This window comes from Kwoniella shivajii, chromosome 8, assembly GCF_035658355.1.
Source record: "Kwoniella shivajii chromosome 8, complete sequence".
NCBI classification, from domain to species: Eukaryota; Fungi; Basidiomycota; class Tremellomycetes; order Tremellales; family Cryptococcaceae; genus Kwoniella; species Kwoniella shivajii.
In genome coordinates, this window is record NC_085915.1 from 308,357 (window position 1) to 320,188 (window position 11,832).

Here is an 11,832-nt window from a genome sequence, read left to right on the forward strand (position 1 = left end):
CCACTGTAGGAAAATATACTAGTCGGCTTGATGGTTCGTCAAGCAGATTCTATTTGGACTGCGTTTGGCAACGGTTAGATAAAAAGTCGAGTATGCCGGATGAAGTAGAATTTTAAACAGTAGATAGAGATTTAACCGAGATACGAATGTGAAGGTACCAAAAGAATAGGACCGAGGAACAGAAGTTAGGGGAATGGACAGGTACGGCTAGATCGGACGTGACAAGGTTTACATATAAACGTTTGTTTTTTCATTCGGTTTGAGAGAGGAATTCGAATGATCTTGACCTTGTACTCCTCTCATATCTCATTCCCGTATTCCCACTTATATTTTATACGGACAGATACAATTGTGAGATCACATCTAATGAGATTGGTACAAGTCGCTTGTTCAGATGCAATGTGGATGAAAGTCGAAGGAGGAAAATACCCGAAATAAGCGAGAATTGGATGAAGGCCGAATACGCGTACTGAATTGACGTTCTTTCACAACGCTGCCGCCTTGTATGCTGTCATCGTTCTCTCGTGAACCACCGAGTTCACGTTCTACTTTCGGGTCAAGGAATATTATGGAACTGATGGAACTGGTGTCTTAGCCCAGAGAGTGTAATGCACGTTTTCACTACAATGCATAGTTTGAAGACGAGACCGGCTCGCTCCTTTATTTCACACCGCTGCACTCACTACTCTACTAAGTTCTTCTTGCTGTCATCGTAGCAACAATCAGCAGAGATTTTAAACTTTACAGGCATCAGCTTCGGTACAGCCTGAGGGATAAGCCGGATAGCTAGACATTGGCTCAGTTTGATAATAGAAAGTGAGGCTTTTGACTGGAGTTATAACCGTAAACCCATCAGCTTTTCCTCCCTTTTCATAATTTACTGAAAAACGTTCGAGCAACCTACCTTGCATCACCGTATCCTCGGCCGGTGGCCCCATACTGAATGTCGGATCTCCTGAGCTCCAATTATTGATGATGACATTACTTGGGTTGACACTCTCTATGTGGTGGAACAGGGGAAAGTTATTCCGGGTTTCTGAATTTTCGAGTCTAGGGATATACTCACGATACTTTTTGGGAGAATCTAATGCTACACCATTGTAATAATATGATGTAGCATCTTTCAACCACGCGATAGTATAATCATTGAAGCTGGTCGAAGGTTCATTGGGAAATTGATCAATACTGAAGTCGTTCAGGCCTGAGCCAGTCGGCTGATACGTTATTACCAATTTAGCGAAGAACGCTCAAAAATGCTTCATTCAGAGATCTTGGAGTTGACTTACATCCCAATTAGTCAACTGCAATCCTGGCTGCGAGAATACCATTTCTATATCCTGTTCGTCTCCACTCGCCGTATCATCCACGGTATAGGTAAACTATCCCATTGAAAAAATGAACGAACGTCTATCACGCTTTGGATAGAACAAAACTTACGATTGCTTGACATGTACCTGAGACTGGACTAAGTTGAGCGTTCATAGTGAAAACTCCTCCGGTAATAGCTTCCGTGGTCTGAATTTCAGCACCTGAAACCACACCGCCAGTAGATTGGCCACCTGGTACGGTGAGCGTCAGAATCCCATTATTGATCGCGACGTTACTTGCTACTCCTTGACAATAAGTTCCATCATCGGCGACACTACCTGCCTTCCAACCATCATTGATTTCTAGTCCGAGTCCGGCGAGAGCAGATACACTGGTAATGGTGTCGAAAGAAGCTATAATGGCTTTGGGAAAGTACGCGTTGTCGTAGCTACTAAGGACATATCCACAAGAGCAATCCCCAGAAGGTAAAGTAGTGGTGGTGTTTCCGGTTCCAGCGGTGGATGTCGGTTGACTCGCACTCGCAGTCGCGGACTTGGTCGAAGAAGATTCACCGACCGAGGATTGAGCTGTACCAGGGATACTCACCGAAGAGGCAGCACCGCCACTGGTTTTGGTCTTAGTGGCAGCGACAGAGGAAGGGACAATACTGCCAACAGCGCTGCGGATAGTCGTTGGAACAATTGCTCGATCTTCTTCTTCTTCTTCTTCTCCTGCTCCTTCCTCTTCCTCCTCCTCGGGAGAATAGTCGCTAACCTCTGTGGGTTCAGCCTCGTCGACCACGGAAGTAGTCTCAGACGCGCCCCAATGATGGCCGCCTCGTCCACCCGTAGCTACGAGAGCCTGACCAGCAAGAGTCGAGCTTGAAGCTGCATCTTTGACTTGACATCTTTTGCCATGAACATGGTTGGGGAGGGCATGCACGAGAAGAGGGAGTGCGAAGAGAAGGGTGTTCAACGGGATAATCATGTTTTATAAAGAGGGTTTTATCAAATGAGTGACAATTACGGTGAGTGACAATCTATGTATGGATGATATAGGGTGCACGGGAAAAAGGGACAGCTCGATGAAGGAGAAAGTCTTGATGGGAGGTTGATATCTACTCTGTAGATCTTTGCAGAAAGGATAAAGTTCTCCGGTACGTTCGATCCTTTTTATATCCATCATAGTATCATGCCCTTGGTCTGAATTGTCCATTTCATTTCGGATACTTCTCTTAACACCTAGTACACCTTTGTACTTGAATCTACCTGAAACAGGTCACGGGGTTTTGCGATCTGTAACAACGGAGACGCAAGCAATCGAAGGATGATACGGTAACGAAGAGATCCGGATTTAGGGGGATTACTTTGTTTCAACAAGGCATTTGTTCGGTATACAACATTTAGTGTGCCTTTGATTGCTTCATGCTCAAGGTGTTGATTGTCTTGTTGTACTTGGTAGAGTGCTGTATTTGACAATCAATCCGAAAGCGCAACGTCAAGGATGTAAGTAGTAACGGATACGATTCGAAAGTGAACACCATCCTATCTGCCGCTTGACAACTGTTTATATATTGCTTTGTTTTCGTTTCAAGACGATGGAGGCGTCATGCATAACGAAGAGCAAAGGGAGTTAGAGAGGCGCCGAACAAACAGCAAAGATAGAGCGTTGATAGCCTCTCTCTCTGATTTTACCCTGAGCGGCAGCTACTCGTTTGCTTTTCTCTTTCCCCCCCCCCCTCTTTTCTTTTATTTACCCTTTTTACCCTCTTTAACTCTCTACACAACTCTACTGTATTATCTTTTTTAATACCGTAATTATGGTAACCCAAGAAAAACGCGTGCTTTTGATCATTAATCAGTCTATACAACACCTTGCCATTGTCTGTCTGTCTGTCTGTCTGTCTGTCTGCACATCATATCAACATCTCACCCAGCGTTCTTCTTCGACAACTGTTTGGGATCATTATACTGGTGGAACCGCCAGTCAGCCAGTTCTGAGAACTAATCTTGCCTGGATTTCATCATTCATCAATACAACACATTCCCCCCTTCTTTTCTCTCTCGCATAGCAACCGCACGTTCCTCTTTTGTCCTATCTATATTTCATCGACATTCACGCCTCTGGATCAAAAGACACTCTCATTTCAAAGTCTCTCCTCACCGGAAGTCTCTCCTTTCAGCCCACTCAATCCACCGGAAACCAATCACTGTTGACCCTTTCACTGTATCGCATCACACGCAAAACTTTATACTCTCAATGTCGTTGATGCCTGACTCAAGGCAGAGAGCCCCCTTCTCCCATCAATCATCATCTGCCGACCTTACTTCAGCTCAAAACCTGGCTTCTTTGAGATCTCCCCCATCTCAATCACATCCGCAAGCACCATGGATTCCAACAGGAGCTGCACCAGAGCCTCAACCTGCTCAACCTTATCGATCCGAAAAATCCCCAATATGGGGTGCACCTATGGTGAGGAAAGATAGCAACGATTTCTCTTCAAGTGGATATACAGACAACTCTTACGGCTTATCAGTTCCCAATACGACATATTCGACAGATACGACGATACATCCTCGTAGAAATAGTGTATCTGCTACATCGAGTAGAGCTTCTTCACCCGGTCCCTTCTCATTACCCCAATTCACGATACCGGGATATCCAACAATTCGATTTGTCTCTCTTTGTTTCCTCTGGTACACCTGTTCAGCAGTATCAAATAACACTGGCAAAATAATCCTAAACAATTTCAGATACCCAGTAACACTCACCATCGTTCAGTTCTTCTTCGTAGCTGGATGTTGCATAATATGCAGTAGAAAAGAGTTGAATTGGACCCCTAGATTACGAAGTCCGACTAGGTCAATCTTGAAGGGAATCTTACCAATGGCTGCGTTTCAAGTTGGGGGGCATATTTTTGGAAGTTTAGCAATAAGTCGAGTACCTGTTAGCACAGTGCATACCATAAAGGTGAGTGCAACACCTATATATGAAACTTTATGAATGCTCAATGATTTTCTAGGCTCTGTCTCCATTGTTCACTGTGATGGCGTATGCCTTGCTCTTTGGCGTATCTTACTCCCCGGCTACCTATCTGTCTTTACTTCCCTTGACACTGGGAGTCATGCTCGCTTCTTCTGCCGATATCTCCTTCAGCAACTTTTTCGGTCTAGTCTGCGCTCTCGGCTCCACCATCATCTTTGTTACTCAAAACCTATTTTTCAAGAAGATGATGCCTACACCTGGAGCCACTGAAACCGGCGGAGCGACTCCCAAGCTAGACAAAATCAACTTGCTCTATTTCTCCAGTGGAATGGCTTTCTTATTGATGATCCCCGTTTGGCTCTATACGGATGCGTGGAGGTTGATCGATTTATGGTCACATCCAGTGATCAAAGCAGGTGGACCATCAATACCGTTCTATTTCTTCCTTAATGGAACTGTCCATTTCGCTCAGAATTTGATTGCTTTTTCACTACTATCCTCGACTTCACCCGTTACCTATTCCATTGCATCTTTGGTGAAACGGATTGCCGTGATTTGCTTAGCTATCATATGGTTCAAACAATCTGTATTCTTCGTTCAGGCTGTAGGAATCGCACTTACAGCAGTAGGTTTATGGATGTACAACAACGCAAAGAGAGATGTCGAGAAAGGTGAAAAGAAAATGAGACAAGTGGAAGCTGTCAGAGATGGAATGTTACCGACCACGAAAGCAGACCAGAGAATTTTAGAAGGTAGAGGTACTATAGATCCTCTAGCATACGGCAAAGCGTCACTCAAGCCAACATACCCAACAAATTACGGTCAAATCCCAATATCAACTTCGACATCATTCAAGAAGAATGGATTTGTTCCACCTCCTCCCTCAAACATTCCCATAGCCATGGTAAATGCGGAAGCATCATATCCGTCACCTCCCGCTTCGACAGCATCTTCACCCCCTACGGAACCCACCTTGAAAGTATCTCTTCCTCGTCAAAGAAGATTATCAATAGAGACTAAAGATAATTTCCGTCTTCCACCTTCTGCAGCTCCGAGGGATGCCGCAATCAACGAAGAGGTTTCTGGGATCTCGATGGACTCGTCAAAAGTAAGTATAATAGCTTAAAAGGGTCCATTCGATCCAATCATCATCTTCGTTTTATCGGACAATACTGCATCATTTCTTGCATAACGAACCCATCAAATATCCATGACAACAACTTTCATTGTGTATTATTATAGCATCATCCGGGATTTTCAGGTCTCTTGATCCACATATAGATATTTCTAGATAGTTTCGCATGCATGTGCATTTTATTTACTTCTTCACTTGTATGAAGCAACTTTGGGTGACTATACTATTTTCGTAGTGCAAGGAGTGTTTACCACCCTGAACTCCACTCATCGCTCAAAATACTCTTCTTTCGTATCTCATGTTTCTTGGTCAAAGCTGCGCGACGAGATAACCAATCGTCTGCACCTACATATGCTCCGCACATGGTTCTTGAACCTGTAAAAGGTGATCTACCGTGCATTACTCTCCAGTTGTCGATAACTGAAAGTTTTTTGCGTCATCAGCCATGTAGCATATGGTGCTGGAAGCACTAGAAAATGACTGACCTAAAACAGTGCCAGGGTTCAACTGCACCCAATACTCAGCATCTTCACTTCTGTTTAATTCATCATATCTTCTAGCGGCTGTATACCATCCTTTGACTTCATCAGACGTCCATCCTTGACCTACGACGCCTCTATCTTCGTTGTTCCATCTGACCTGTACCATTTGACCTTGTCCATCATGTCGGAAAGCAGGTTGACTAATTGGTGGACGTAGAGGCGTTCCCTCACTTCCTGATGCATGTGCGGGCACTCTTAGCCGAGATAAGAGTGAATATGACGTAGGGTATAAAGTGGAAAGAAGGGATGCAGTGTAAAACCCATCGACTAGAAGAGTCGTTCCCCCCGTACCTGGAGGAGATGGGTGTGAAAGGAGGTGAAATATTTGTAATCCAGCTGGATCAGTGAAATACGTCGTATCGGTATGGGCAGGTAAACCTTCATTGGAATATGCAAGATCACCGTGACTGAGATCGGCAGTGAATTGCCAGAAACCGCCGTCTGAGTGAATCAGTCAAAATATTTTCGGTCATTCCATCAAAAGGAAAGGAAAGCCTTTGCTCACAATGTGTATTACGTATAGGCGCAACCTTTTCTATCAATTCCTTGGTATCCTCCCCTGTAGCAGGTACGCTGTTGATAAAGCAAAATCCGAAATCATGCTTTCAAAACTCGTTAGAGGTAGTGCAGAGCTTATCTGAGCTTTGATATACTTACCACTTTATTGAGCAATTTTAAGATTGCCCTCCCGCTCTTTTCACCTTCCTTATCTTCACTCATGATTTCGTCGTATAGAACTGTTGGAGGTGTTTGAGCGATGGTGGAATTCCACAATACTCGGCTGTACAGGGGCTGGATCAGCCTGGTGCTAGTGGAGCAGCTTCACGATTCCCTAGTTGGATAACGTTGCAGAACTCACCCTTCTGTGTCATCTCGATAAGAAGCCAACGGTGGATCGTAAGCTGATCTTCGCAAGAATTCAAATGGAAAGGATGATTGATGAGAGTCTGACGTTGACCAGGTAAGGTTGACACCGGATTTATCTACCTTGACCGAAGTTGGGTGAACATCGCTCGGTATCTGCGGTTGATATTAGTCGAAATTATTCAAGAATGAATCTGGTCCACTCACTTCACTCAACGTCTTGAGCCTTTGTTTCGTCTGTTGATGATAGCATTTCGGACACCTACAATGATCGAACAAGAAGTAATTATCACTTCATCAACAGTGTCAGCTATCTCCTCCATTCATCCATACAAGCATCACGTCGACTAACAAGGTGGTCACCCTTCCATCCGGCCAGGAAATGGTCGTTCTGTCCTCACTCGTTGATACCGAGGGTATATTACTCGATCTAGACGTGATTTCTGGTGACCGTCCGACGTTTAAGCTGGATGAGATAGGCTCTGTATTTGACGATATGCGGGATGATAAAGCTATGTGACGATATTGCGGTGAAGCCTTGCTTAGCTTTCGTGGCCCGTTTGACCTTTTTGCCAGAAGACGAGGTAGACTGTGTCGGAACATGTTGAGCTGATGACAAAGTACGGAGTTATAGATGATCAAATAGTCCACTATAATATCACAATCATCTTTGCATCCTTATTTCTTCGACATTGTCGTCTCGGTACAAGGGCTGTGTTTACCCGGTTTCCGATGTAAAGTCAAACGCAGAAAGTGATGACGTGGAACTATTTACCGCCTACGAGGCCGAGGATGAATTTCCGGAGGATGATGGAGAAAAAGTTGCTCTAGATGACATTTGTTATTGTTTTCACGCAGAAAACCGCAATAAAACAGCAAACATGGCATTCAGAGCTTCGGGACCCCTCTTCTCTTCTCTCAAGGGTAGAGCTGTCCGATCTCTTTCTGCGCCAAGCACATCCAGCAAGCCTATCCGGTTTTTCACGGCCTTCGCTTTCTTGGGAGGAGTATCTTGGCTTACTCTTTCTACCGAGGACAGTGAGTCTGCCATAGTATACCGTGCATATCGCTTATATCCCTACAAATACACCAAAAGAATACAAAGAGCGATTCCTATCACCTTTTGTGACACATGCAGATTCAGCACCATCGGATCTACGAGATGATCCCAAGTCCAAATTACCCTTCAGAGGTAGATCATCAAATTCCTCTTGATCATCTACGTAAGAACGATTGCTAATTGAGAGCAATGGTTCTCAGTCGATCCGGACACGAATCTTCAATTCCCACTTGAGCTATCCTCTTCACTCGCTACACCTTCTCCGCCTTTATCGCTAGTTGGTCTCGGGGTTAGGAAAGTCTCTTTCCTTCGAGTAAAAGTGTACAGTGCAGGCTTTTATCTTGATGAGGCAATAACGAAGGAGCTACACAATATACCAGGATGGCATGTAAGGTCACCTCTAATCGTTTGTCGTCTAACAAGCTTACTCAGCGGTTGACAATAGACATTCACAGCTCAGCATCTGCTGACGCCGCCCACTACATCTCCTTCGGATCCTCTGTCCGCTCCTCAGATGTCAGGAGAGAGCTTGATGAAGGAATTATTTGAAAAACCAGTAGTTGTGGCTGTCAGGATAGGTAAGATTGACTATTCTCACTTTGCATATGCAGAAGGAGTAGACGCTGATCTTGCTCGGCGCGTTGAGTACCTAATCGAAATACTGACTTTGGAGTAAGCTTAGCTTGTCAGTTGGCTACCGATCATCGTTTAGCTGATCACCTATATATAGCATCTTCGCGACGCCTTTACTCGAGCTCTTCAAGCAAGACAGAAATTGGCTAGAAATCAAGGCTTGTTGACGGACGACGATGAGCAGGTTAGTCCAGTTTTCACGTATTTGATACTGAATGTGTTCACTACATGTGTTGATATGTTTGTAGCACATAACTCAATCAATTCAAACGCTCAAATCTTTCTTCCCTGCTCAGACGGTACAAAAAGGACAGCAGGTCGTCTTGCTCCGTCCGAGAGACGGCGGGTTGATAGTTGAATTTGAGGTAAGGCGTTCATAGGAATCTAGTCAAATCAGTCGGCTAATTGGAACGTACAGGGCAAAGTGTTGGGGAAATTGAACGACCCGTGGATAGGTAAACAGCTCATGTTGACCTACTTCGCTGACAAAGAAGTTGTTTCTCAACCACTCAAAGAAGACGTCGCAAGAGGATTAGAAGGTTTCATCAAGACATAACGATCGAATCGGAAGCATATTATCACATATCCCATGCAATGTATTGAATACGAACATAATGTGTGGTGCTGGCGGTGACGATGACGAGGATATGATTGAGTGTCAATACTCCCCTACTACTGCCCCTTCGAGTTGTACATTGTACCTATCCTCGTCTCCGTTTTGAGGCTATATACGATTACATGATAGTACACTCTGACGAGGCTTCATGTCTCGTGGGTCTAGCACCCTTTCCTTTCAGGTTCTTAGCGTTGTTCAGTTCGGTCAGACGCTGCATCGCTCGCTTGTGTTGTTGAGCTATGTGAATATAGGACATCAGCTAAAAGATTGCGCCGACGAGACGGAGGAAAAGCTTACCTGCAGCACGCATGTACCATCTCTTGGCTAGTTCAATGTCTTGTTTGACACCAATACCGATCTCAGTGTAGTCTATGGATCATGTTAGCTATCATTGTACTCGAAAGCGCCGTCTTGCACTTACATCCAACAGCATATTCGGCTTTTGCTAAACCTTTGTTGGCGGCTTTTCGACCCCATAAATATGCCTCGGTATCTGACTGTTTGAGTACTCCCTCTATGGTTGATGTCAGCTTGAATCCAGAATATGAATCCCGGCACTCACCACTGCCGGTCAAGTACCATCCACTCAAAGCCAATTCTGCTTCGCTATCACCTTTCTCCGCTGCTCTTGTATACCAAGCAATACTCCTTCTAGGGTCGATAGGACAAAGCAAATGTCCAAACTCGTGACAGCTGCCCAGCTTGAATTGGGCAGGCGCATAGCCCAATTGAGCAGCTTGAGTGAATAACTCCCTAGCCATATTGACATCATGAGGAACAACGTTTCCATTGTTCTGTCTTTCGTGGAGTAATGCCAGCTCGTGTAGCGCATGTGGATTGTCTTCGTCAGCTTGCGATGCTGCCCTCTTCAACCACACAATTGCTTCTCTAGGGTTGCGTGGTTGACCTAGTAGTCCGCCTAAAAGTACCATACCAAGTTTGTACATCGCTGCAGTATCACCTAAAGCAGCTGATTTTCGGTAGAACAATACCGCTCGGCCGGGATCTTTCCTCGTTCCAGCTCCAATTTCGTTACACACTGCCGATCGATATGTCGCTGCAGGATGATTGAGCTTACTTGCCATCAAATATAGATAGTAAGCTTTTTCATGGTCGACTTGAAGACCCAGCTGTCCTGTTCCATACAAATTTGCCAGGAAGAATTGTGCATCGGGATACGGTTCTTTGCTTTCTGCCAGTTTCTTGATGTTCCTCAGTGATTCTTGCAACAGTACATCTCGATATTTCCTTCCTAGTTTAGGATCGTTCTGACTGATCTCATCACCCAATTTCTTTGCGGCCTCTATGAGATATTTCGCGAAGGCGAACTGAGCTTCTGGATCAGGATCATCTTTCATACGTTTCCTATAGTCATCCACATATTGTTTCGTGTATGGAGGTTTATTCAGATCTATAGCCGCTTGAGTGCCTCGTCTACGTGTTGAAGAAGCTCCAACTTGTTCAGTCACGTTGCGAGAGAGGGACATGGATGATGCATTGGATACTGTTGTCGCGCTGGTATTGGTCCGAGCGAGCGTAGTCGTGCTTTGTTGACGACTGGGTGGAAGCGTACTTGAGGAGCCAGCGGCCGGCGCATACTGCTCTGACCCGGGGGGTGGACCAAGAAAGTCACTCGCAGCTGCATAATATGGGTTGGAGAAGTCCGCTTGAGGTTGAGGTTGTATTTGACCCGGCGCATATCCTCCAGCGTATGGATCATAATTTGGTGCTTGATAAGGTTGTTGAGGATGTGGCTGCGGTCCAGATCCGGAATAGGCCCCTATCCCTGAATCCAGACTATAAACACTCGCTGCTGCATCCATGTCCGCGGAAGGATATCCTCCTGTTGTCGTTCTTTGTCTGGGATATTGAGCTCGTACAGGGTATTGTTGAGGTGGAGGGGCTGTCTGCTGACGTAGAGGAGGATTAGGAGGCGAAGGATGTGATGCTGGAGTCAGGGATAATTGATTAAAGTCGATGTTGTTTGGGTCAGAAACAGGTCTTCTTCCTATACTTCCTGCCGATAGTCTATTGGGATTGGATTTGGGAACACCATCGTACGCCCCATATACTTGAGCTTGTTGAGGAGGATAGGCTGAGGATGGAAGACCGTAGTCTACAGGTGCGTAAGGTGTTTGATCAAAGCTGGGTGCTCGAGTGTGAGTTGAAGATGCGGTGTCGCTCATCGGTTGAGGAGAGTGTGATATACCACTTGCTGCAGCGGCAGATTCTGACGCCATGAGAGCGGAATAAGATGGTAATGGTGGGTCATCGGGATCGATATCATGTTGTTGATGAGCTAGGTACGTTGCAATTGCTCATCAGCACTTCTACATGCAAGTTTTAAACGCAGCGAGGAACGACAGTCCATCGGTGAGCAGGGTCAATTCTTCTGGAAATAGTCCATGGTAGCCAAGGCAACCTAGACATGGCACAGACCACTCTTGAAATGTGGTTTCGCGATGCATTTACTTACAATTTCTCATACTTTGACTTCTGATCGATCCCGCAGTCCTGCTACCTGCACCATCTGCGTAATCAGACCCATAATCATCATACGTGTGAGCGCGTCGTTGTTGGGCCGGCTGTTGATGTGACATCGGTGAGAGCCTCGGAGGGTATAAGCGTAGCACCTCTAGCTTTGTCGTGTTTGTGGGAGCTGCAAACGATGTGAGATTGACGGGATGAT

The 11,832-nt window shown here is 45.4% G+C and overlaps 5 protein-coding genes across 5 annotated transcripts; 2 read left to right on the top strand and 3 right to left on the bottom strand.

The window, feature by feature from the left end:
- Window positions 1-734: 734 nt before the first annotated feature.
- IL334_005880 (uncharacterized protein) lies at window positions 735-2,295 on the bottom strand (the record flags this gene model as incomplete). Its single annotated transcript, XM_062937586.1, has 5 exons — window positions 735-829; window positions 905-1,000; window positions 1,067-1,214; window positions 1,287-1,379; window positions 1,438-2,295. The coding sequence occupies 5 exons, from the start codon at window positions 2,293-2,295 to the stop codon at window positions 735-737; spliced, it is 1,290 nt and encodes a 429-aa protein (XP_062793637.1).
- Window positions 2,296-3,567: 1,272 nt separating this feature from the next.
- IL334_005881 (uncharacterized protein) lies at window positions 3,568-5,419 on the top strand (the record flags this gene model as incomplete). Its single annotated transcript, XM_062937587.1, has 2 exons — window positions 3,568-4,278; window positions 4,331-5,419. 2 exons carry the CDS (start codon window positions 3,568-3,570, stop codon window positions 5,417-5,419), a joined length of 1,800 nt encoding a protein of 599 aa, XP_062793638.1.
- Window positions 5,420-5,675: 256 nt separating this feature from the next.
- Window positions 5,676-7,437, bottom strand: IL334_005882 (trimethyllysine dioxygenase; the record flags this gene model as incomplete). Its single annotated transcript, XM_062937588.1, has 7 exons — window positions 5,676-5,848; window positions 5,914-6,411; window positions 6,476-6,572; window positions 6,628-6,751; window positions 6,830-6,990; window positions 7,042-7,126; window positions 7,187-7,437. 7 exons carry the CDS (start codon window positions 7,435-7,437, stop codon window positions 5,676-5,678), a joined length of 1,389 nt encoding a protein of 462 aa, XP_062793639.1.
- Window positions 7,438-7,715: 278 nt separating this feature from the next.
- On the top strand, window positions 7,716-9,083 carry IL334_005883 (uncharacterized protein; the record flags this gene model as incomplete). The annotated part of the gene is made up of 8 exons (XM_062937589.1): window positions 7,716-7,872; window positions 7,931-8,026; window positions 8,095-8,282; window positions 8,340-8,472; window positions 8,541-8,566; window positions 8,625-8,711; window positions 8,776-8,892; window positions 8,946-9,083. 8 exons carry the CDS (start codon window positions 7,716-7,718, stop codon window positions 9,081-9,083), a joined length of 942 nt encoding a protein of 313 aa, XP_062793640.1.
- A 178-nt stretch (window positions 9,084-9,261) lies between these two features.
- Window positions 9,262-11,743, bottom strand: IL334_005884 (uncharacterized protein; the record flags this gene model as incomplete). The annotated part of the gene is made up of 5 exons (XM_062937590.1): window positions 9,262-9,380; window positions 9,441-9,512; window positions 9,565-9,657; window positions 9,706-11,442; window positions 11,620-11,743. The coding sequence occupies 5 exons, from the start codon at window positions 11,741-11,743 to the stop codon at window positions 9,262-9,264; spliced, it is 2,145 nt and encodes a 714-aa protein (XP_062793641.1).
- Between the last annotated feature and the right edge of the window lie 89 nt (window positions 11,744-11,832).